The sequence below is a fragment of the Jaculus jaculus genome, chromosome 6 (genome assembly GCF_020740685.1).
Source record: "Jaculus jaculus isolate mJacJac1 chromosome 6, mJacJac1.mat.Y.cur, whole genome shotgun sequence".
NCBI lineage: Eukaryota > Metazoa > Chordata > Mammalia > Rodentia > Dipodidae > Jaculus > Jaculus jaculus.
In genome coordinates this window covers 53,565,061-53,591,560 of record NC_059107.1, presented here as the reverse complement: position 1 = coordinate 53,591,560, position 26,500 = coordinate 53,565,061, and the positions used below count along the sequence as shown (strand labels likewise).

The 26,500-nt window shown below is 38.7% G+C and overlaps 1 protein-coding gene across 1 annotated transcript; it reads left to right on the top strand.

Moving 5' to 3' along the window:
* Positions 1-18,483: 18,483 nt before the first annotated feature.
* Positions 18,484-20,632, top strand: LOC101599484 (regenerating islet-derived protein 3-gamma-like). The gene is made up of 5 exons (XM_004660542.2): positions 18,484-18,562; positions 19,104-19,222; positions 19,398-19,535; positions 20,159-20,285; positions 20,565-20,632. Exons 1-5 carry the CDS (start codon positions 18,484-18,486, stop codon positions 20,630-20,632), a joined length of 531 nt encoding a protein of 176 aa, XP_004660599.1.
* The last annotated feature ends 5,868 nt before the right edge of the window (positions 20,633-26,500 follow it).

The following is a 26,500-nucleotide window of genomic DNA, read 5'->3' as shown; positions in this document are numbered from 1 at the left end:
GCAGTGAAAACAGAAGAGATATAAGATTAGAAATTAATGAAATGCAATTCAAAAAAGCCCAAAATTTCAAGCTTTCTTTCATACTTATTACAGAAAAGAGTTCCAAAGACAAACAAAATGACCAGAGTCATCACAGAAATGACTGCACTCCTGCTACCAATTTTCTGTACTGGGAACATTTATTTTTTGATAAAATGTCTAACAGGCTGGGAACGGTGATGCACACCTTTAATCCCAGCACTCTGGAGGCAAACATAGGAGGATCACTGTGAGTTTGAGACCACACTGTGACTACATAGTGAATTCCAGGTCAGCCTGGGCTAGGGTGAGACACTACTGCAAAAAGAAAAGAAAAAAAAAAAAAAAGGCAGAGTATATTTACAAATACCTATTCTTACATGAAATTACCCACTTCTGTGTTTTTATGAAGATAAGTAAGCCCAAACAAAACAAAACAAAAAGATCTGGAGAGATGGTTCATTTATTAAAAGCATTTGTTTCTAAAACCTGATGGCCTGGGTTTTATTTCAGTAAAAACATAAAACCAGATGCACAAAGTGGTGCATGTGTCTGGAGTTCACTTGCAGCAGTAAGAGACCCATTATGTCCATTTCATCTCCCTCTCTCTAACTTTCCATTTGTAATTAAGTAAATAAAATATAAATAAAAATATTTTTTATTAATAAAGCCATTTGACTTTCTTCAGTTGCAAAAAAAAAAAAAAATCCTTCAATAATACAACATAAATCATGATAGAGAATCTGAGTCACAAGGAACTGAGACTGGGTTCAGATAAAAGTCAATTGAAACAGGTGATTCAGGCAGCACAAAGTTGGTGAGCTAAGGAAATATTACAGTTCCTGATTTCCCACCAAAATGTTATATTCCCCAAAATAAGGAAAAGATAAACTTTGGAGTAGCCCAGCATTTCTAATCAAAGAAGCACACACAGCCCTACAACAGATAAATTTCAAATTTTTCAAATGTTAAGAGGGAATCTACCCAACTTAGATTTACCAGCTGTCAGCTGCTTATTTGGGCCACTTCATTCTAGATGTTGCTGCTGACACCTCCTACACTAACACAACTCAAGAACAAACCAATTACAAACTCATATAGTCTGATTCAGCCACTTAGAAGAAAATGGAAAGTGTCAGGAAAATGAAGGGAGGAGTTCAGTAGCATCTTATAGTCATTTATCCAGAGCAAAGATAATAATGTAGTCATAGTATTTTCTATCCACAGATGAATGAAAAATATTGGCACCCTAACCTTGAATTTGTATAAATATATTGTGTCAAACAAACAAACAATGATATGAAAGGTGAAAATCAAATGAGAGATATGTGCTGGGATTCACAAACAGAAGAAAAGCTTTGCAAACTACCTTTATATTCTCTGAAGAGAACTGTTATAGAAGGCAATGGGTTTATCTACTCACATAAAAACTGAGTAGGGAAAAAGTAGGGGAAGCATTTCACCATACAGGCTTAGGCAAGGACTTTTAGAAAGAGCCCTACTTGCTCAGGGAGTAGGACAACTAATTAACCACTGGGACCTTATGAAACTAAAAATTTTTCGTACAGCAAAGGACACTGTGAATAGAGCAAAGAGACAGCCTATGGAATGTCAGAAAATCTTTCCCAGTTGAACATCTGACTGAATATTACTATATAGGATCATGAAAAATACAAAAATACTCAAACCACCTAATCAAAAAATGAGCTGTAGAACTGAATAGAGAATTCTCAAAAGAAGAAATATAAATGTCAAATAAACATATAAAACATGTTCTAAATCCTTAGCTATTAAGGAAATGCAAGTTAAAACTACTTTGATATTCCATTTAATTCCTGTCAGAATGGCTATCACCAAGAAATCAAATGACAATATATGCTCATGAGGATGTGGGGAAAGAGCAACGCTTCTTCATTTTGGGCTGGAATGGAAACAAGTATTGCTATTGAGGACATCAGTGTGGAGGATCCTGAGACAGCTAAAATGAGATTTACAATAGGACCCATCTATACTACTCTTTGGAATATACCCTAAGAACTCTACTCATTACTGTAGAGATACTTGCCCATCTATGTTTATTGCAGTTCTATTCACAATAGTTAGAAAATGGACCTAGCCTATATGTCCTTCAATTGAGGCATAGGGAAGGAAACTTGACAGGGAATTGGATGAATCTGGAAAGCTTATACTAAGTGAGGTGACCCAGGCTCAGAAAGTCAAATACCACATGTTTTGGATTGGATCCAACTTTAAATGTTCATATTTGTATGTGAATTGGAGTAAAGATCAGTATAGAAGACACAAAGCTAGAAAGGAGCTATGACTGAAGAAGAAGAGAGGAATTAAGGGGAGGGTATAGTAGATATGTAACTATGATGGACAGAATACTGGGGGTGAAATGTTCTGAGTAGAGAAGTAGGGTCAGAGGAGTGGATAGAGTAGAGGAGGGGATGGGAGGAGTTTAATCAAAATTTAAGATATTATAAATATACCGTATGGAAATCTACTTCTTTGCTAGCTCATTATATATTTGTTAAAAAGAAGAAGTTGGGAAGAAGCATCCTGTGAAGGTGAATAATGTTCCAAGAACTATTGATTGTTATTAGAAGAATTTCAGTACAGGGATGAAATACCTTCTAGCAAGTTAGTAGGTCCCTGATGCCCTCAAACATTCCAGGCTATTTCCAAGGCTCTTGGTTGCCTACCAGAACTAGAGAGTAAGACCCTAATGATAAAGGTTCCACATTCTTGGGCTTCTAGAGAATCCATACCTACTGTAAACAGCTTAGTGTGCTATCCAGGTCTGGATCTGGGCACATAGAATGCTAATAGAAATGGGAAAGCTAAGATTGTATTCATAAGGTTTCAGAGAAAATGATCCCATGTGGAATTAGACTATAGTCATTCCATCTGTATTCTGGTAAAGAATCTAACTATATTCTGATTGTTGCCTGAACTTTTGAGTGAGGTAGATTAAGAAGAAATGGATTCATTTGTTTGATGGAGGAAATTTCAAGACAGTGTAGCATTCTGGTAGTAGGTATCATGGCTATTAATGGCTACTTATAGGTATGTTTACAGAAATTGCTTTGGGAGTAAACAGCAGAGGAAAAGGATTTGGCAAAGGTACAGTTTGGCCACTTCATTCCCTGGATAACAGCTATGAAGCTACAACATACCATAAATGCTTGTATATATATTAGGCCTTCATGCCACCTTTGAAATTACATTGCCAATGAAAAATACATTTTATGAGTTAATAGCCTTTGTCATGCCATAGCTGTATTTTGATACCATAGTTTTGTTTACTTGCTTGCTTGTCTTCCTCCATAATTCACATTAGCACATTGATGGACCCAATATTATTCAGGTCTTATATAGGTAATGGCAGTAATGAATGCATTGGTTACTTTGTGTTTGCATTCATGGATTATGAGAAATAGATTGGGGCACTTGCCAAGTATATTGATTATTTTGTATTGTAGCCATTAATTATAATTGTCCCTTATACAGAAGGAATCAGATTTATGATGCTGATTGAAAAGGATGGTGCAAGTTTTATTGAGCTTTACTTGGGGCCAAAAATCAGTTTCTAAGTTTCTAATTTTCTAAGTGACAATGTAGGTAGTTTTATTTCTTCTGTGCTTCTAACATGATAATGCTAGTAGAGATGAGGAGGGGAGAAAGTGCTGTGGTAGGATTCTACTCAACTTGTTGCCATGTTACCATGGCAATCCACCATCATGGAGAGGAGAAACAGTTGGTTATTCTTTCAGCTACTTGGAAAGACAATTAGCACTTCTCAGATATACAGATGTAGAGTTTCTCCTAAATAAATTTTCCACTTGGATTTAATATGCTAGGTAAAGTGTGTTTCTTATGTGCCACAGATTTAAATCAGGGACACATATGTGTAATATTTCTTTATTTCTTTGTTTTTAAATACAAGAACACTAAGGTCGGGGAGATGGCTCAGTGAGTAAAGTGCTTCTTTTCAAAGCATGAGGACCTGAGTTCATATTCCCAGCACACATACAAAAGAGCTGAGCATCGGGAGACAAGGTAGGAGAATCCTGGTGTTTGCAAGCCAGTGGTCTAGCTGAATTAGTGAGATCTGTATTCACAATGGACACTGCATCAAGAAAATAAGGTGAAGAGAGACCTAGGAAGATACCTATTATCAACTTATGAGCTCTGCATGCACTCTCAGACATGCACATATTTACCTCCATACACACATGTGACCAGACACATGCAAACATGCACTCACTAATGTGTGCCACATATGTTATATGGGTGGACTGCAAACATATAAACAAATTAAAAATAAGTAAGTGTACATGGCTTCTTCTTCTTTTCCTCCTCTTCTTCTACCTTTTCCTTCTTTTGCTTCTTGTTTTATGAGACAAGGACACATGCAGGTTGGCCCAGAACTTTCTAATTTGCTATGGATGACCTTAAAGTCATGGTTCTCTGGCTTCCAACTCCTCAATGCTAGGAATAGGAAAGAATTGCAGTATTGAGGACTTACCCAGGGTTATAAAAGCACACTACTAATTGAGCTGTGTCCTTAGTCCCTATTTGCACAATTTTATACACTGTCTTGGTGTACTTGTTTGTTTTCATTATGAAATACAGATATAACTCAAGCCACCTAAACCATAAAGGCATAATTCTGTACCTTGAGGTTTTCAAGTCTATAGCCAATATCACTTGCCTATTGTCTGTCAACCTACCCCTGCTTCTTTAGAAACCCTCTGTCCCAGTTTCCCAGCCAACTTTAAGATAGAATGTGTGAAGTCTGTCTCTCTGACTTTTCAACTGCCACATCTCTCATCCTTATCTTTCCTGCCTTCCTCTTCTTCTCACAGTAATAATTGTACATTTTTAATTATTCATGTAATTAATTAGGTTGAGCCTATCTACAAATATATAATAGCATCCTCTATTAACATACATAATGTTAGTCACATCTGTTCAGTTGCTTTAGTCATTTAACACAATGCTCTAATTTTATGTAATGTAATGTACCCCCAAAACTCATAGCTTAAAGAATTAAGGCATGAACATGTTTGAGTGGTGTTGCTAACTCTATACCAGCAATGTAGTCTGATGTGGTCTTAAGTGACATAATGGACCTGAAGGGAAGGCACTTCTGGGTTTATCATCTATCACTCAATGTGATTTTTTTTGTAGACAAATTGCTGAAGAATGTTAATGTAATTGATAAAGGGGACTGGAAAAGCTCCTTCTGGGAGGATCATGTAATATACTGTTAAATTCCAGAGTGTAGACATGTATTTCATTAGATGAAGATTCTTTTGTATTTATTCTTCCCCTTTGATGCATATTTATGTTATTTACATTCCTATCCAGTTACTAATAATCTTTCGATTAACAGCCTCTAGCATAATTAATTTTGCACAATTGTAATAATCTTTGAGAAATAAATATTAGAAAATACTCTTCTAGGGAAAAATAACTATACATTTTTCATTTAGATAAATGTGATTAAATTGCCCCATGGAGAGGGAAGCAGGGCATCCATTTATTTCCCTCCTTTCAAGTCAAAGAGTTCTGTATCCCTAGAGTGCTATTCACAGTTTGTCATCACACCTTGAGATCTCTGCCAGTTGGTAGATTAATCCCAATTTTATGTGAATTAGACTATTTTCTAAGAAGTTATTGGTTTCTAGGGAAACTAAACAGAATGCATAGATAGCTTCCATATAACAATGTGATTTAATGTGCAATTATTTACTATGCATTGGCATATTTAGAATCCCTACATGAGAAGATAAGACAGAATGGGAAAACCATATACAATATATAATATATGCCTGTATGAAAAACTTAAAACTAATGAATACTATAATAAATAGATCTTCATTTTTTAAGTATAAAATATTATACTCCTTTTCTGTGAAGTGTCTGTTCATATTCCCTATGAGGTTTTTCTATTAAGTTGCTTGCCATTTAAAAAGTATTTCTAGGGCTAGGGAGATGACTTGTATATATTATATTTCTGAATCAAACTACCACAAGCACCTACAATAATATTGGAAAATCATAAAGTATTGCAAGATACAAGAAGGAAAATATTGGTGAAAATATTTGGGTGAACTAGCAGGTGCTAATAAAAAGAATGAGAAAATTAATAGGCTAGAAGTGTGTATCAGTTAATTTCTCATTGTTAAGACAAAATACGTGACCAGAAGCAGCAGCTCATGGAACAAATGGGTTTACTTCAGCTTAGAGTTTTGAAAAGAAGGATCCATCACAGGAGCTGCCAAGAGGCAGTTCTACAACTTCACATTTGCAGAGAGGTAGAGAACGTTTAAAAGCAACTGGCAGGATTGGACTGTAACATCCCAACATCTGCCCCCAGCAACATACCTCCTCCAGAAAGGCTCCACTTAGTAAAAGTTCCAAAACAGTGCCACCAACCAGTGATTAAGTATTCAATCACATGAATACTGAGGGCATTTTCCAGGCCAACCATCAGAAAAGAGATAAAACTTGGGGAATCAACATATATTGGATTGTTGAGAAAGGAGGAACCAGAGATAACATGGAAAATTTACTGCCATTATAGAGAAAATTTCATGAAAATGAAAAAGGAGGAAAATCTTGGAACCCAACTTGACATGTTACTTGGAACTGCAATGAGACATCAATCTGAACCTGTAGTTTGGACTGGGGCCTGCTGATGAATCTGAACTGTTCTAAGATATATTGGGTCTGAACATGGACTATGAATGTAAACTGAATTTATACATTGGAATTGGGCCTGTTACTTTTACACTGAACCACTAATTTAAACTCGAGCCATAGACCAAGTTATAGGCTTTTCTCTTGTGCCTTAACCTAACCTTTTACTTGACCATAGGAATTAGAACTGGAAATAAAATCAAAGTTTTAAGTCCACATTTTTCCATGTTCATATGCATCAGCATCATCATCATCACTGGAACTTGAACACAGGACACATTTGGTCTAGTTCTAGACCTATTGGTCCTTTAATCTGAATGGGAGCTTGGCTCATTGAAATATACCTTAGACTCAACTTTGGTTATGGTATTTGACCTTAGATATGGTCTTTGGATCAGAATCTGTATCTCATTTTACTCACAGATATTGATTGTGGACCTGGGTTGGTTAAGCTCTGGTTGCCAACTTCAGAATCTAGTATCACATGGAAACTAATCACTGGTCATGTCTGTGAAAGATTTTCTAGATTAGGATACATGAGGTTGGATGTCCCATGCTATTTGGGGATGGCATTATCTCTTGGGCTGGATTTCTGGATGGTATACAAAGGGAAAATTGCCAGACATGGTGGCATATGCCTTTAATCCCAGCATTTGGGGGGTAGAGGTAGGAGAAATACTGTGAGTTTGAGATCAGCCTGGGCTACAGAGAGACTCTACCTCAAAAAAGGGGTGGGCAAGAGAACTCTATTTTGGCACTCAGAATTCATACCTCTTCTCTGCTTCCTCACAGTGGACTGAATGTGGGAAGCTCCCATTGCCATGCCTTCCTGGACATAAACTCATTAAAAGCCTATGGCTGGGAAAATCATAAGCCCTAGCTGGTAAAACTACTACTGTTGTTGAGCTAAATGAGTTTATTACAACCATCAAACTGTCCTGCCAATATTTATGTTTATGCCCATATATTAATGTTAGTATCACATTTGATTAGAGAAGTTTGTCTTTTCAGATAGTAGTGATGCCTGAGGGGAATTCAAATGTCACCAAGTGATAGAAATAATAGTAATGTGTTCAGCGCCAAGTTAGACATCTCTACCATACCCTTCAAGTTTCAGGGACCATTGTAGAAGAGGTGGCAGAAAGAATGTATGAGCCAAATGACGGAGATGAGTGCTATGCAATACTGTTTTCCGGATAAAAGGGACCAATCATATTCATGAACTCACAGTGGCTAATGCTGCCTACACAAGACCTGCATAATAGTAAGGACAATGGTATAAAAATAGAAGTAAGATAACTTGGAAAAAGAAGGAATTCAGTGGAGAGGAAAAAGTAATGGTGATGACAAGATATTATTATCATTGTATATTGTCTTGCTTTATAGAACTTTTATTTTTTCTTTTTAATTTTGTTTTGTTGTTTTTAATATTTTATTTATTTATTAGAGACAGAGTAGGAAAGACAGAAAGGAAGAGGCAGATAAAGTGAGATATGGATGCACCAGGGCCTCTATTCAGTACAAATGAACTCCAGATGCATGTGCCATCTTCTACATCCAGCTTATGTGTTCTGGGGAATCAAGCCTGGGTCCGTAGGCTTCACAGTCAAGAGCCTCAACTGCTGAGCCATCTTCCCAGTCCATCTGTGTGGAATTTTGCATTTAAAATAAAAATAAAAAGAGTTCTTGTAGACTCTTTTAGTCCTTTATTTTTTATTACTCTTGCATTAAATATTTTCCAAGCATGATTTATTCTTTTTGTGACTCATTTGTTTTGTACTTACCTTTCTATTCAGTCTGTAGGATATCAAAGTATTCTCAGTAGTGCTGGGTTAGTGGTCATATATTTTTCTGGCCTGTTTTCATCATGGAAAATTGATCTTTCTCATTCAATTATCACAGATATCTTAACTGGATATAATAGTTGGATTTGGCAGATGTCTTTCATGACTTGGAATACATCATTTTAAGCTCTTCTAGCTTTTAATTTTTTTTTTTCAGAGAAATTGGTTGTTATGCTGATGGGCTTGCCTTTCTATGTGACTCAGTATTTCTCTACTACTGCTTTGAATATATTTTTGTGAGAGCTTGATTGGAGGTTCTAGCAGGGAGCACAGCTAGTTGTATACACTTGATTGAAGACTAGTCTTAGGTAATCTTCTTTGAGCATGTAGCTTCAGGAGGGATACACATGGAGAAATGAGAGAGGAGGTGACACCAACTAGTCAGCCAGATCAGCCAAAATAATCCTGGTGATCAATGGGATGACAGATGTCAAAGCCAGATCACCCTCAGGTCCTTGAATATATTTTCTTTCACCTGTATGTTTAGTAGTTTAATTATAGTGTGACAAGGAGAAGCTTCTTTTATCTTTTTGTCTGCTTGGTGTTCTAAATGACTCTTGTAATTTTTTTTTTTTGTTTTTTTTCAGCATAGTTATAATACTTCTCTTGAATTCTCTATCTGGTTTTTCAGTCAACTCATTCTTACTAAAGGCATCTTTATCACTCCCAGAGTAACAGCAGGAGTGATCTATGCCCAGGATATGCCTGCTATGCCAACATACTAATAGGAAGCTAACAACAATGTACCTTTTGACTTTAATATTTGCTCTTGGGTAAATGAACAAAATGGGTGTGAATTATTACTTGATTACTTAGTAGTGGGAGCTGTGCAGAGTTTGTTAGGATAGTGTTAACATTTAAAAAGATATAGATGGCACAATTATGTAGAGAAGTTAGGAGACTATCAGTTTCCATAGATTTTGTAGGTTGATGATGGTATGTAAAATTTTAGTTATAGAGATTAGAGGAGGGGATGAGAAAGAAAGAATGTGAAAAAAAAAAAAGATTGGAAAGGCAGGGACAGAATATGAGTTGTGTTTGGGAAGAGTAGCAAAGAGATCCCAGTAGAAGACTGGATGGAAAAATAAACACAACAAGCATAAAAATCTAATGGCAGTAAAAATACAAGCAAGGGCTGGAGAGATGGCTTAGCAGTTCAGGCACATGCCTGCAAAGCCTAAGGACTCAAGTTTGATTCTTCAGGTCCCACGTAAGTCAAATGTACATGGTGGCACGTGTATCTGGAGTTTGTTTGCAGTGGTAGGAGGCCCTGGAGTGCCCGTTTTCTCTCTCTCTCTTTCTCTTTTACTCCCTATCTGTCTGTCTCCAATAAATAAATAAACAAATCTTTAAAAAATGCAAGCAGACCAGCATGAGTTATATGTGCATTTATAGAAATTTAATGAGAAAAAAGGCCCTACACTAATGTGGTGTCTCAGTCCCTTCATCCTGTCACTTGGGAGGCTGACGTTGGAGAATTTTGTAAGCTTAAGGCCAGCCTAGCATGCAGTGATTTCCAGGTCAGCCTAGGCTAGAATGATACCCTGCCTCAAAAACAAGGCATTAAAATCAATAAATATCAAGAGTGACCAAAGTCAACTCTAACACAAAAATTATTTTAAAACAGCAAAGTAAATTATACCTAATCAGCTCTAACAAGTCAGCATTTATATTTTATTTTATTTATTTACTTGAGAGAGAGAGATAGAAATAGGCAGGGAGAGAGAGAGGGAGGGAATGAATGAGCAATTCAGGGCCTCCAGTCACTGAAAATGAATTCCAGATGTATGTGCCTCCTTGTGCATCTGGCTTATGTGGATCTTGGGGAGTCGAAGCTGGATCCTTCGCCTTTGCAAGCAAGTGCCTTAACTGTTGAGCCATCTCTCCAACCCCACAATTCAGTATTTTTAACTTAGTGAGCTTGATTTTTAATTCTTTCCCTCCCTGTGAACTTTTCATTAGCAACATCTCCTGATTTGGAAGGTGTAATTCCAAAACCTATATACCCAGTTCCCAGGTATGTGTTACCCAGTGTAAACCAGCCAAGCTACCTTTTATGCTAACTTTCTATCTCACTTTCACTGAGTTCAAATGAAGCCGGTTCCTTCTTGGGTGCACTATAGACTAGACTCCATTGGTTATGTTGGTCAGCCCTGTGAATCAGCTGGTCTAGATGCTATGATGAGAGGCATGACTAAGAAACTTTGGGGTCTTGAAGACTCCAGTGGCAGTATAGGTGGTGGCTTACAGATGGGAGGAGGTTGTGAAATGTCTAGTTGTTCTGGAGATGTGATGTTTTTCTTCTTCAAGTTCTTCTCGTTCAAAATAGATGTTATGCTGTCCTCTCTTTGATTTTCCTTTCCTTTGACTTTTTTTTTTTTTTTTTTTTTTTTTTTTTTTTTTTTTTGAGCCACGGTGAGTGTGGACAATTCCTTCCCTTCCCAGTAGCCAATGCTCTTGTTGGCTCTGGCTGGGTAAGCAAGAAATACTCCCCAGTGGCCACTTGCTGGAGCCTTGTTGAATTCATGATTGCTAGCAGCTCCTTCGTGCTCCTTTGAGGGTTCTCACCTAGATTATTAAACTCCTTACACACCTTGACATTTCTTTCTTGAAGAACGTATTATGGGTTACCTTGCCTGCCCGCATCTCAGGTTTCTTCAGCAAAGCTCCTAGTTTGCCATCTTAACCAATAGTCTCATCACATATTTTATGTACTTGGTTTGTTATTAATTTTTATATTCAGATAGGCTATGCAAAGTGATCTCCTTCATTCAAGAAAAATAAGATGATGTTTCTACCTTATTATCATCAATTGTACTCAACAAGCTTGTTGGTGTTAACTTTGTAGCCCCATACTTTATTTCTTCTTTCTTATCATAAAATACAAAAACATGAAAGTTCTGAGGAGGTGGCTTAGCAGTTAAAGGTACTTGGTTGCAAAGTCTAATGGCCTAGTAATCACGTAAAGCCAAATGCACAAAGTGATACATGAATCTGGAGTTTGTTTGGAGTTACAGGATGCTCTGATGCACCCATGCACATTCTTTCTGTTTATCTGTCTCTTTGTCTTTGTCTATCTCTCTCACAAATAAATAAAACTATTTGTTAATGAAGAAAAAATACTCCTGTGAGCAAGTTGCTTTTTTAATATGAATTATTTTTGTGACACATGAAAGATGTTGAGGTTAGTTTTACATTGCTGGCAAAAAAAAATAGTGACCAAGAGGGGCTTGTGGGAGGACAGGTTTTATTTTGGCTTACAGACTTGAGGTGAAGCTCCATGATGGCAGGAAAAGTGGCACCATGTGCAGAGGGTAGATATCACCTTGTGGCCAACATTTTTTAAGGTTCTACTTTGGCTTTTAGACTCGAGGGGAAAGTCGATGGCAGGGGAAAATAGTGGCATGAACAGAGGGTGGATACCACTTCCTGGCCAATATCAGTTGGTCATCAGCAGCAGGTGAGTATGCCAAATACTGGCAAGGGGAAACTGGCTATAACAACCATAATCCTCTTTCCAACATTGCATCACCTCCATAGAGCTCCAATTCCCAAGTTTCCATCAGCTAGGAGCCTGGCATTCAGAAAATGTAAGTTTGGGGAGGGGGACACAAGAATCAAACCACCACAAAACATAAAAATAATGTCTTTTGATACCACCTAGATAATATCTTGCCCTATTTCCCTCTCTCTCACACACACATACCCTAAGGTTCTCTACATGCAAAACATGTGCTATTGAGCTAAGGTCCGTGTCCTCTTCATTTTTGAGAAATGATCCTACTAAGTTGCTCAGGGTGGACTTTAACTCTCACTGTAATCCAAGCTCACCTTCAATTTATGACCCTCATGCCTCAACCTCTTGAATGGTTAGTATTACAGTTATTTGTATATATATATATATATCTGCTAAGACTAAACAAAAAAAAAAATACTATCAATCAATGAAATGAGTTTCCAAAAGAATAAATATAAATGCCCAATAGTTATTTTAAAATTATGGACTTGGGACAAGGCTCAGTGGTCAAAGGTGCTTGTTTGCTGCTGGCCTGGGTTTAATTCCTCAGTATACATATAAAGCCAGATGCAAAAGTAGCACATACATTTGGATTGTGTCTACAGTGTCAAAATGTGCTGACATTCCCATACACATACATATGTATGCAAATCAACAAATAAATAAATTAAAAATTATTGAAATTGTTCAATATCCCTTTTCTTTTCAGATGGTAGTGAATACTGACAGACTCAAAACTCATGAAAATGCTGAGAAATGACAGTGGAATGTTCAAATACTAAGGAAGACATCTCTATCATACCCTTTAAGGAATACTGTGGAAGAGGTGGCAGAAAGACTGTAAAAGCCAAAGGAAAGTGAGTGGCATTTTGGAATGCTATCTTCCCAACATTAAGTGGTGGCTGCCATCATGACCTCATAGATTCTGATGCCATCTATGTAAAACCTGCATAACACGAAAGCAAACACACACACACACACACACACACACACATACACACACACACACACACAGCTTCAAAATAGAAGAGAGTAGTCAGAAAGAGGACTCAATGGAGGGGGCCAGAGAGGAGAGTGGTGAGAGGGAGGAGATTATGATTAGGGAACATTGTGCATATGAATGGAAGTCGGCAATAAAAACCTTAAAAAACTAAATAATACCTGTATCAGTAGAGTTAATAGGAAACAGTTTCAAGGATAGTGAGAGTTTGAAATTAAATAAAAATTAACCATCTTATGATAACAATTTTATTGTCTCCAGTAAGTACACAGATCTTTGATTGCTTGAGAATGCCTAAATTCTTGTAATTCTTGTAACTGAAGCCAGCTTTCCAGTTCTTTGATAACTATGTTTATTTATTCAAGAGTTTTTAAAGTTTTCTTTTTCTTAATCTGCTTTAGCTTACAAGGGATATGTAACCTCATTTTATATCTTTCTCACTTTTTAAAAATTTATTTATTTTATTTTTTTATTAGTTTTCTATTCAGTAAATACAGGAAGTTTCGTACCATTATTAGGCTCATCCAGTGGCCCCTCCTTGTTGATGTATATGGGTCCTGCATTGTGGAGTTAGCCCACAGTTATTGGTACAATGAATGTCTGTGCATATCATGACCCAGCATGTGGCTCTGACATACTTTCCGCCCCCTCTTCAATAAAATTTCCCTGAGCAATGTTGGGTTCATTTTTGGTCTGCTTCAGTGATGAGGTGTTGGGGGCCTCTGAGGCTCTGGCTGTCTGATTTGGTAGGAGTTGATTTTTCTCTGTGTTGGTCTCCTTCCCCCTTGTGCTGGTATCTGGTTCATCAGGAAAACAGCACCTTTGCTTGTTTTGCCAATTTTCCTTAGTTTCAGTCAGGGCCTTTTTGAGGTATGATGGGGTGGCTCTCTCCTTAGGATCTACATCTATCAGAAAAAGAGAAGCAGAGTCTCAAATGGAGAGGAAGTTAGCACCAGGACAAATAAGATAACCCTTACTTTTTTAATACAGAGTTTAATAGCTGTAGGCCCTCTTGTACCCCATAATTGATGGTAGCTTGATATTGGAGAGTGGGCTTATGTTTGGATATGGTTCTCACTTGTTTCCCAGCTCCAGCTATGGATCCCGCACCACCAGGGGATCAGCTAGCCAAATCAAGAGTAGATGGTTCCCCACCATGGCTGTGTGCCACTATTGCACTTGTGTAGGCATCACAACAGGTTATTTGTTGTTAAGTAGGTTATACCATGAGTTGCTTAGACAGATATTGGTCATTTCCCCCAGTCACCCATGTAGCACCTTCTGGCACTAGACACACTGACTGTCTGGGGACTGACTTTTTCCTGGCTTCCAGCCATGCCATTCCATTTTATGTGTCAGCTGCATATGGTGTCTTCAGCAATAGGGTCTTACCACTGATCTTTGGTGGGTCATCAAGTACTTTGACAGAAATCTGTCATTCTTTTAGGAAACCTTGTAGGTTTCTCTGATCAAAAGCTCATTGTGGACGATATCCCCATGCTGGTACTGGGAGTTACAGGTCAGTGCCCACTAAGAAAATGAGGAAAAAGATAACTAATATACAAGAGTTAGGGAGGAGAGAGAGAGGGGGGATTGGGAGAGGGAGGAAGGGAAGATGTATTTTAGGTTAGACTTGATCCTACTCTCTCCTGTGTCTTGTGGTTCAGGTGTTTCCTGTAAGGGCCTGGTAAAGGTTCAGCCATTTGGTCTGCCTTTTAGGAAGTAGAATTTTATGGTACCCTTGCATTTGGGTCTATATTAGCAAGCATCTTTCTCACTTTTGATTGTCTTAAGACGGAAGGGCACAAAAAACAAAAACCTACATAGTATTACTATATCTTGAATAGACTGGCTTTACTGCCTTATCCAGTAAATGACATTTCAAGGCTGATGTGGACTATGGACCCTATTACACCAGCTTCCAAGAACTTTCCACATGCTACCATCCTTGAAATAAGGCCATGGGCTCATTTCCCACTCTTATTTTAAACATCTATATGTAGCCTCATATAAAATAAATATTAGCCTCAGGAGATAACAGACCAAAATTAAAAAGGGTAAACTTATCTTTGGGTGAAGACAATGTATTAGAATTCAGTCTTGGTAATTCCAAGAATATTAATAATGTATTTTTTTCTTATGGAGAAGTGAATTGTAAATATCCTAACCCAGCTTGGTAAATATAATACTTGAGCAAACTTCTCAGTGTCTAACTAATAGGTATATGAAATAAAAGTTTGTCATTGCAGATAATGAAATTAGACTTGCAAGGTTTATTATTAGTGTAATTTCAATTTAAAACATTTGTAATTATGTAACTTCTATTTTCTCCTACTGGTAGGAAAACTGCATGTTATTACTGAATTATTCCTTGTATAATGAATTAGAATATTCTCAGAAAAATTATGAACACACAGAAAATTAGAAAATAAGTGTAATAACCTCTGTATCTTGTACTAGGGTATTAGTGGTTAACATTTTACAATCTGTTTTTCTTTCCATCCCTCTCTCTTTCTAACATAGGTAGTTTTTCTCAAAATGGTTTAAAGTTGCAGTTATTATAATATTTTGTTCTAAATATTTCATCATAAACATAAAACATAAGGAAACCCTCTACCTAACTATAATATTAAAATCCCAAGAGGGAAAAATTAAATCCTGACATAACTATATAGCAGTGTGTTTTCATTTCTCAATTTTCTACCATATCACTTATTTCACTACATAAGACTGAGTTACTTGTTAGAGTTTGTCTTTATATTTCTTTGAATTCTTTTTCGTTGTTGTACCTTTTCTAGTTGAGGCTCTTCCTCTTTGGAGATTGTCTTTTCTGTGTCTTAAGATTAAATTAAATTTTCTTTTTTTATACAGGGTTATATTATATCTCCTTATTGGGTGTTTTTAATCTATAGTTGTTTCTTTCCTCTTGATGCTAGGTTTTTCAAGAACTTGTATCAAAGTCCATTCTTTCTTTGTCTTTGCTACTATCCACATATTGTTAAGTGATTCTTACAATGTAGCAATGTGATCTCCCAATCATATGAGCAATCATATGTATGATATTCGTAAACTTTAAAAATATTCATATACTCATGATAGTAATGGTTTTTATACATTTTGCAATAAATTGTCATTCTTCTTTAAGAAAACTTAACTGCTGGGCTGGCTTATTTCTAAGTAGACTACTTGAAGGCTTCCATAGACATTTAGGATTTGAGTACAGAAATTATTACCTTATTGCATGGCCTCACTCTAAGTCCTACATCTTTTCACAAGTCTACCAGGACCAAAATAGTGCAAAAGTGAGATTATACAGTACTTCCCAGCCATTTTACCTCAACTGGTCAGATGAACCTGGACTGTATGAACCTTAAAGGAGTATATTGCTCTGAGGCACCAAAGCACCCACTTGGAAACAAATCTAATTACAAAACTTTTCTCAGCATATCCATATGAACCTGACTTTCTTTCCAATTAAAGTGTCATGGAAATGGTCTTAATGTACAGGAAAATGACTTTCATGCAAGAGTTCATGACTATCCTAGGAGTAGTACATCTCTCTGTAGGAGATGCAGGAGATATATGCTCTACATGCAATGTAACACAGTTTATAATTGTATGAACTGACTTCTTATTTTTCTTTAGTCTGTATCAATTGCTCCTTCCATGTGTATCATCTCTTGTTTCCTCACTGCTAGTTTCTTATCACTTAATCATTATCTATTAGAGACATTTAATCTTTTGGGAGTCAGGAAAGGCAACCTTATTCACCTGCTTATCTATAAATCCTTTATTAGTTGACTTGTGAGATAACTTTGACTAAAGATAAAAACCAAGGTTAAAGAGAAGCATCAGTATTTAATTGTGATCCCTATGCAACATGCATGGGGTCCTGAGGGGTCCTGAAACTGCCCAGTTCAAATCTCTACATATCATATAAATAGATGGGCATAACCAGGTGTGCCTGTAGTCCTAGTCTCCAGTAAGAGACTCAGGGTCCAATAAGAATGGGTGGCAAAACAATGGAGCAGGACATTCCATATTCTGCTCTGGCCACTGCAGGCAAGCACTTCCCCTATTACAGTGGAGTGTTTCAAGGTGCCACAGGGGTACATACATGTACATAATCCCTTCACATATACCATATTGCACACACATATCAACACAAGTAAAAGATTAAAATGAAAATAAAATTTATTCAAGCAACAAATCTGAATCATCATATGCACTCTTAACTTTATACCCTTATCTCATGGTATTACTTCTCATCCTTATGTTCAAAACCATTTCTAGCACAAAATCCACTTAATCTTATGAGACAGGGTAAAAACAAATATATATCTTATATATGGAGGTAGGTTCTAAAAGAATGAAATTCACCATGTGAAATGAAATAGATTCAGAAACCATGTTTACTTTCTTAAGAATATCCTTTATATCATCTATCTATCTATCCCATCCATTCATCATGGGATTATGAAAGGAAAGGAAGGAATTTGAAAAGAGGAACAAGAGAGAATAATGGGGGTAAAGAATGACAAAAATATTGTGTATCTTCTTTCATATATGAAATCTAGATTTAAAAATACACATATTATGGGAAAGAGAAATGGAACCAGTGAGAGTTTGAGAGAAGGGATGGGAAGGGCCTCTGGAGTGAATATGAGTAAAATAATATGATATATGTGTGGAAGTGTCAGAATGAAATGCATTATTTTGTGTGCTAACTAAGAAGTAAATGCAATTTATCTTAAAAAAGTAGATTCTTAAGAAATCCATGAAGAAATTTTACTGGATGTGACCATTAAAATATATTATACAACTTGATATCAACACATGACAGGAAAAGGAAGAGATTAAATTAATTCACCTCATTTTGAAGAAATCCATGCCATGCTGACTGGAAAGAAGATTTATGAAGAAGTTAATCACCTAACAGTAATTTCCTCGAAGCAATGCCAAGTGCCACCCATGATCCTATTATCACATACATTCCTGCTATCACTATCAGTGCCACACCCTCAGCCTTTTAGTATAAGTATTGCTGTTTTCTGATGCTAAGAGTTATCCCAGGTGACTGCAGACAGGTAAGCAGGAGCTGCAAGAAGACAGAGCCCTGGAGAAGAACCTAGCTCATGTTATGGAGTAGCAGATACATGGCCATCCCCAACTTCTGTAAACACAGACATTCTGTGGCTCAGACAAGGCTCATGTGGAAGCGCTCAGGCCAAGTGGAGAATATAGATTCCACAATTTGCCAGGAAGATAGAAGGGAATTGATGGGACTCCAGGCAATGTGTTCTAAGGAATTAGAGCCAGGAGAAAGGGAATAGGCAATGGGAACTCTGTCTTTACCACAATACTTCAGCAACTTTGATTGCCTCTTCACAGACATGATGCTGCCTGCTATGTTCCTTCCTAGGATGTCTTGGGTGCTGCTCTCCTGCCTGTTGCTTCTGTTACCAGTGCAAGGTGAGGTATTTCCAACTCTAGAACTGTGTTCCCTGTGGGTGTTTGGAACCAAGAAGCAAAGGAAGGCTTCAGAATGCTGCATGTGTGAAAAGTGAGAAATATTTCACTTAGAGAAGCAGCCTGCATTTAATCCCCCATCCTGCCTTCCTGAGGGTCATGGGAAATATCACAATGGTCAATAAATATTATGAATTTTGCCATTTAGTAAGAAACAACTAATATGTGTTTGAGGCTTAAAGGGGAAATAATAAAAGGCTAGTAATAAACTGTAAAGAGCAGGTTTAGAGAACCCAGTACAGAAACTTTCGGCCCCAGAATAAAAGGGGTGGGATTTATAGGTAATAGGAAGGAGGGAAAGTAACATACAGAGAGTCTCATGAAGTAGGCCTATATGATGATCGAGAATATATGAGAAAATATCATTGCCAATATTCTGGACTAAATCCCAAAAGGCATGCCACCAAACATTTTTCTATGGATCTACCTCACAAGCGTTTCCTCTCCTTTCAACACATTTTTCTCACTTTCTCCCTCTACCCAGGTAAAGATGATCAGGAGGAACTGAACTCCCCACGCATAAGCTGCCCCAAGGGCTCTCAGGCCTATGCCTCCCATTGCTATGCCTTGTTCAGGACAGCGAAATCCTGGTTTGGTGCAGAGGTGAGTGGCCAGAGGTGGGGTTGAGGACAACAATAGGAAGTAGAGGTGATTCACAGGGGAAGTGGGCTTTGTGGGAATAAGATTAAATACTTAACTTTCAACAGTTTTTCTGCTCACATATGTCTACCCTTCTCCAGTTAAGGTCTCAGTCCCTGTCATTGTTTTCTTCACACAGCTGGCCTGTCAGAAGCGGCCCTCAGGCCACCTCGTGTCTGTGCTCAGTGGAGCTGAAGGTTCCTTTGTGTCCTCCCTGGTGAAGAGCAGCGTGACCAGCTACCCGTACATCTGGATGGGGCTCCATGACCCAACACATGTGCGATTCCTTCTCCTCTCTACCTCTTACCTCCCTATAGGCTTTTGTTGTGCAGGCACTCTCCCTGTGCCTCTCCAGTAAAACATACCAGAGGGGCTCAGGCACTCAGTGACAGTAGGGGCAGAGCAGTCACAAGGCCAGCTGACATGCTAAGTGCTATGAAGGTTAGTGGGATACAGGTGGAGTTCAGGTGCCTGTGGTCATACTTTGCACAATTCTCATTCACGTGAAGTCTTAGAAATGTTTTTTGGTGACTTTCCAGGTGATTGTGTATTATATTCTCAAAAAATCCTGAATGAGGATAAGGAATATATTTTCTCTTTATAGAGTAGATATTGCCATTGAAGTTCTAAGGGGACCACAAATATACCACGCATTATATATAGCAACAAAGGTAACTTTCATTGGGTCAAAATTCATACAGTAATTTTTTTTTTCTACAATTTGACAATTGAAGTAAGGAATACAGGAAGACTATCCTATTAATTGTCTCTTGGTAACATGGGGATGAGCAGATTGCACACTATGAGACTGTGGGAAAAAATCCAATTTCCAGCTTAGGTATCATGCATGGAGAGTCTAGTGGACTGTCCTTTCCCATGGTTGCTTTCTCTACTCTGTAGGGCCAAGAACCCAATGGTGAAGGATGGCAGTGGAGTAATGATGATGTGCTGAACTACTTTAACTGGGAGAGGAATCCTTCTGCTGCCTCAAACCGTGGTTATTGTGGGAGTCTATCACAAGCCTCAGGTAAGAAGTGGGGGAATTACCTATGACTCAAAGTTTTCCACACCCATTTTTCTGTTAATTTCTAGCTATTAATTTGTCCAAGATTTGAAATTTAAAGTTGTTTTGTCTTCTTTCATCTCCTATTATATATCTTTTTTCTGTGTTTCTTTTCACTTCTCTAGGACACTAGTGAAAATGGGGAAAGATCCTCAAAGCCTAGACCAAAATTTGCAATACAGCTTCACTGTACCCGCAAGTTCCACGTGCCCCACTAACTTCATGTCTTGAATCCATTTCTAGGATTTAAGAAGTGGAGAGATTATGACTGCGATACAAATTTACCCTATGTCTGCAAGTTCAAGGCCTAAGGCAGAGTTCTAAATTCAGAAGTGAGAATTCATCTTGGAGTTCCTCACATATAAGGGGCTGTGTGTGTGTGAAGATTCATCCAAGAAAGGCATGTTTTCACACTCACAAACCTGACAATCACTCAACACTTAAATTCTCCTCCTTCTCTCCATTCTTTATTTGTGTCGTGGCTTTGGGTCTCAGAACACAATAAAATACTTTAGTTCATAACTTTTGCTTCTGTGTTCATATTTATACTGAGGTCATGTTGGGAAAGGCAGATTCATTGGAGAAGCAACCTCTGAGACTTGCTTCACATCAGTTACATGGAGGCCTAAGGCACAAAGCATGCCTGATGGTACCAGCCTAACAGTGTGCTGTGATGAGTGAGGCCCATCTCATGCAGTGTGTGCTGTGGTGAGTGTGAGGTCATCTCATGGACTGTGTGCTGTGATGAGTGTGAGGTCATCTCATGGAGTGTGTGCTGTGGTGAGTGTGGGCCATCTCATGGAGTGTGTGCTGTGATGAGTGTGATGTCATCTCATGGAGTGTGTGCTGTGGTGAGTGTGGGCCATCTCATGGAGTGTGTGCTGTGATGAGTGTGAGGTCATCTCATGGAGTGTGTGCTGTGATGAGTGTGAAGTCATCTCATGGAGTGTGTGCTGTGATGAGTGTGAGGTCATCTCATGGAGTGTGTGCTGTGATGAGTGTGAGGTCATCTCATGGAGTGTGTGCTGTGATGAGTGTGAGGTCATCTCATGGAGTGTGTGCTGTGATGAGTGTGAGGTCATCTCATGGAGTGTGTGCTGTGATGAGTGTGAGGTCATCTCATGGAGTGCGTGCTGTGGTGAGTGTGGTCCATCTCATGGAGTGTGTGCTGTGATGAGTGTGAGGTCATCTCATGGAGTGTGTGCTGTGGTGAGTGTGAGGTCATCTCATGGAGTGCGTGCTGTGGTGAGTGTGGGCCATCTCATGGAGTGTGTGCTGTGGTGAGTGTGGGCCATCTCATGGAGTGTGTGCTGTGATGAGTGTGAGGTCATCTCATGGAGTGTGTGCTGTGATGAGTGTGAGGTCATCTCATGGAGTGTGTGCTGTGGTGAGTGTGGGCCATCTCATGGAGTGTGTGCTGTGGTGAGTGTGGGCCATCTCACGGAGTGTGTGCTGTGATGAGTGTGAGGTCATCTCATGGAGTGTGTGCTGTGGTGAGTGTGAGGTCATCTCATGGAGTGCGTGCTGTGGTGAATGTGGGCCATCTCATGGAGTGTGTGCTGTGATGAGTGTGAGGTCATCTCATGGAGTGTGTGCTGTGGTGAGTGTGAGGTCATCTCATGGAGTGTGTGCTGTGATGAATGTGAGGTCATCTCATGGAGTGTGTGCTGTGATGAGTGTGAGGTCATCTCATGGAGTGTGTGCTGTGGTGAGTGTGAGGTCATCTCATGGAGTGTGTGCTGTGATGAGTGTGGTCCATCTCATGGAGTGTGTGCTGTGGTGAGTGTGGGCCATGTCATGGAGTGCGTGCTATGATGAGTGTGAAGTCATCTCATGGAGTGTGTGCTGTGATGAGCGTGGGCCATCTCATGGAGTGTGTTCTGTGATGAGTGTGGGCCATCTCATGGAGTGTGTGCTGTGATGAGTGTGAGGTCATCTCATGGAGTGTGTGCTGTGGTGAGTGTGGGCCATGTCATGGAGTGTGCTGTGATGAGTGTGGGCCATCTCATGGAGTGTGTGCTGTGGTGAGTGTGAGGTCATCTCATGGAGTGTGTGCTGTGGTGAGTGTGAGGTCATCTCATGGAGTGTGTGCTGTGGTGAGTGTGAGGTCAGCTCATGGAGTTTTATCATAAATAATTGAAGACATTGCCTTCCCAACACTCTTACCTTATGGTAATTCAATTACCTGAAGACAGTCTGACAATATTAAAATAATTCTTCTGAACTTCCTGTGAAAAATCATTTTTCTATTTTTATCTGGGATCCCACCTTGGAATTTTTTTTTCTAGGCAGGGTCTCACTCCAGTCTAGGCTAACCTGGAATTTGCTCTGTATTCTCAGGGTTGCCTCCAACTGACAGCAATCCTCCTACCTCTGCCTCCCAAGTGCTGGGATTAAAGGAGTGCACCACCACACCCAGTGGAATTATTTTTTATTATGAAACATGGTGACTTACTTTGACTTCTATTCATCATGCTGATATAACAAGTCAAACATTGTTATCACTTTATTTCGAGGAAAAAGTAACTCAAGGTATTTTAAACTGATAATTTTTAATATTTAATACTATTATTACTTATTTGAGAGAGAGAAAGAGAGATGGGTGCCCCAGGGCCCCTAGCCCCTGAAAACAAACTCTAGATGCAAGTGCCACCATGTGCATCCGACTTATATGGGTACTGGGTAATTGAACCTGGGTCCATAGACTTTGCAAGCAAGCAATTTAACTGCTAAGCCATCACTCCAGCCCAAAACCAACACTTCTTGAAAAGGCTGACCTAAGAATTGAAGTAGAGGATAAATCACCAATATTGCAGAAAGCCAAATGATTATATGGACCAGAAACCTCTTATGCTACAAAGTATTCGGAACTGCATTATAACTTCAGCAATACTGTTAGTAAATTGTATGATAATTTCAGAAAGTCCTGAAGGCTGAGTGAGTTTTAAGAGAGAGTGAGAAATTCCTGAGGTCTACAATCTAAGGAGATCCATGACTTTCATGGTTTTTTTCTTATAGGAAGTTATTAGATTCTGGAAAGAGAGCTCCAGGAATAGTCTCCTCATTTCTGGCAACAGGAGTAGAAAAACAGCCATTTGAACTCAGTCGAAAACATTATTCATAACAAACGACTAGTTCTGGTAAAAAAGAAAAAAAGACAGAAGCAAGAGGACAAAGATATAAACTTACACAACTACAGCCACCCAATTTTTTTTAAATGCTACAACTTGTTTAATTTATTCACTATATATTTAAAATTGGTTTAAAAGAAAACACTTTAGAACAAATCCAGTTTTGACTTCAATTATTCATAAGTATATTTTCAATTTAGATTCTAGTTAAGCCTGATGCATTGCCTAAAAATTTCGGATTCTGGTTGCTTTTTTCAGATAAATGTAGTGAAGTGTCCATCATGGAAGATGCATCCTTTCACCTTTTTTAAAATAATTTTTAAAATTAGTTTCGTACTCAGTGAATACAGTCAAGTTGGTACCATTGTTAGCCTCCTCCCTGTCTTTCCCCTCCCCCAGCCCCTCCTTCTTGGGGTATGTGAGTCATGCATTGTGGGGTTAGCCCTCAGTTATGGGTAGGAGGAAATGTCTTGGTGAATCATGACCCAACGTGAGGCTCTGACATTCTCTCTGTCCCATCTTCATCAAATTTCCCTGGGCCATGTTGAGTTCATTTTTGGTCTGCTTCAGTGATGATGTCTTGGGAGCCTCTATGTCTCTGGATATCTGATTTGTTAGGAGTTGATTGTTCTCTGTGTTGATCTCCTTCACCCTTGGGCTGGTACCAGATTCACCAAGAAAACAGCACCCTTGCTTGTGTCACCAATTATTCTTAGTTTCAGCTAGTGTCCTTTTGAGGTACGATGGGGTGGTTCTATCCTTAGGATCTGTGCGTATTTGAAAAAGAGAAGCAGATTCTCCAATGGAGAGTAAAGTTAGCACCAGATAAATGGGATAACCATTATTTTTTAGAAAGAATTTAATAGTTGTAGGCCCTCTGTAGCCCACAATTGGTGGTAGCTTGATAATGGAAAGCAGGTTCATTTTTGAATATGGTTCTGACTTTTTCCCAGCTCCAGCTATGTGTTCTGTTCCCCTGAGTGGATCAGGTAGCCAAATCAAGAGCAATTGGTTTCCCACCATGGCTGTGCACCACTATTGCACTTGTGTGAGCATCACAACAGGTTATTTGCTGCTAAGTAGATTAGACCATGAATGGCTTAGACAGATATTGGTCATTTTCCTCCAGTCACCCATGTAACACCTTCTGGCACTAGACATGCTGACTGGGGGCTGACTCTCTTCCAGCTTCTAGCCATATCACCCCATGTTAAGTATCAACTGCATATGGTGTCTTCAGCAGTAGAGTCTTACCACTAAGCTTTGGTGGGTCATCAAGTACTCTGACAGAAATCTGTCTTTCTTTTAGGAAACCTTGTAGGTCTCTCTGATCAAAAGTTCATTGTGGATGATAGCCACCTGTTGGTACTGAGTATTACATGTCAGTGTGCATGAAGAGGAGGAAGAAAAAGATAAGTAATGTAAAAGTGTTAGAGAGAGAAAATTAAGAAATTAGAAAATTAAGGTCAGTCTTCATCATACCCTCTCCAGTTGACTCTCCTTGTGACTCAGGTGTTCCCTCTAAGGGCTTGGTAAAGGTTCAACCATTTGGTCTTTTAGGATGTAAAATTTTATAGTAATATTGCTGTTTGGGTCCAGATTTTTGTCCCACACCCCTTCTCTTGCCCTCCTCTCCCTCCTCATCCACCCTATTGTCCGGTCCTGGAGATGCTTGCTGGGTATGTTGGCATCTTGCATAGATTCTGGTTAGGTGCTGTAGATGAGTGAGACTATGAGTCAATTATCTTTCTGTTATTGGATGAGTTCACTGAGAATGATCTGTTCCAGGATTGGCCATTTTTCTTCAAATTTCAGTGTGTCATTTTCTCTTACTGTGATATAGAATTCCATTATGTAGATATGCCACATCTTAGTTATCCATTCGTCTAGTGATGGGCATCTCAGTTGATTCCAGCTCTCAACTATTATGAATTGAGTAGATATAAATATGGTTGAGCAAATCTCTCTGGACTGAGACTTGGAGGTTTTAGGGTACATGCCCAGTAACGGAATTACTGGGTCTGTTGGTAACTCCATGATCAGCCACCCAATTTTTGACAATGGTTACAAAAATATACATTGGTAAAATGATAGCTTCTTCAACAACTGATCTTAGAAAACTGGATTTGCATATGTGAGAGATTTAAACTAGTCCCTTATCCTGCACATCTACTCCAAAGGCATCAAAAAGACTAAGATACTCTGATCACACTTTGAAATAAGTTATTTACTTGTGTGATACTTATGATACCCTGCCCGTCTTATCTTACATGGAAAAAACTGAGAACTCCTTTTGGGCATTCATAACCATATAACACAATGCCATATAAATATTAAGATTAAGCAGACTATTACATAATATGTCAAGTTGCACAGAGACTATGAAACCAACAGCATAACAATAGTGGGTAACTACAAGAATAGCATAGTACAGAATGAATGAAGGAGCTTCTAGAGGATTACAACGTGATCATACTTCAGGTGAAGATTCCCAGAGGGATTTACCCTCTCCATGCATCACTTGCCCCAAAGACTCCCAGGTCTTTGGCTTTCATCACTATTCCTTGTTTCATATACCACAAACTTGGATTAACACAGAGGAGATAGTGAGAAATGGTTTTAAGGGCTTATGTGGGTAATGACAGTGGTGTTTTGCCTCAAATGTTTGGCTGCTTGAGTCTTAGGTGAATATTTACATGTTCATTTAATCCCTTCCTTCCTTCCTCTGCCCTGCCATTATTCCCCAGTGAGCTTTCTCCCCTCCTGTCTCTCATACAGCTGTCTTGCCAGAAGAGGCCCTCAGGACACATGGGTGAGGCTTCCCGCCTGTCAGCCCTAGTCAGCAGAGTAAACAACCACCAATACCTGTAGATTGAGCTCCATGATCCCACACTGGTGAGATTTCTTCCATTTTATGATCTCTGTTACCTCAAAAATCTGTCTCCTACCCCCAGGCACCTTCTCTGTGCTTTCCCAGGAAGTACTTTGGAGGAGAAAGAGTTCATATGATGAAAGATATTGGGGGCAAAAAGAAGTCCTTGTGGCCAT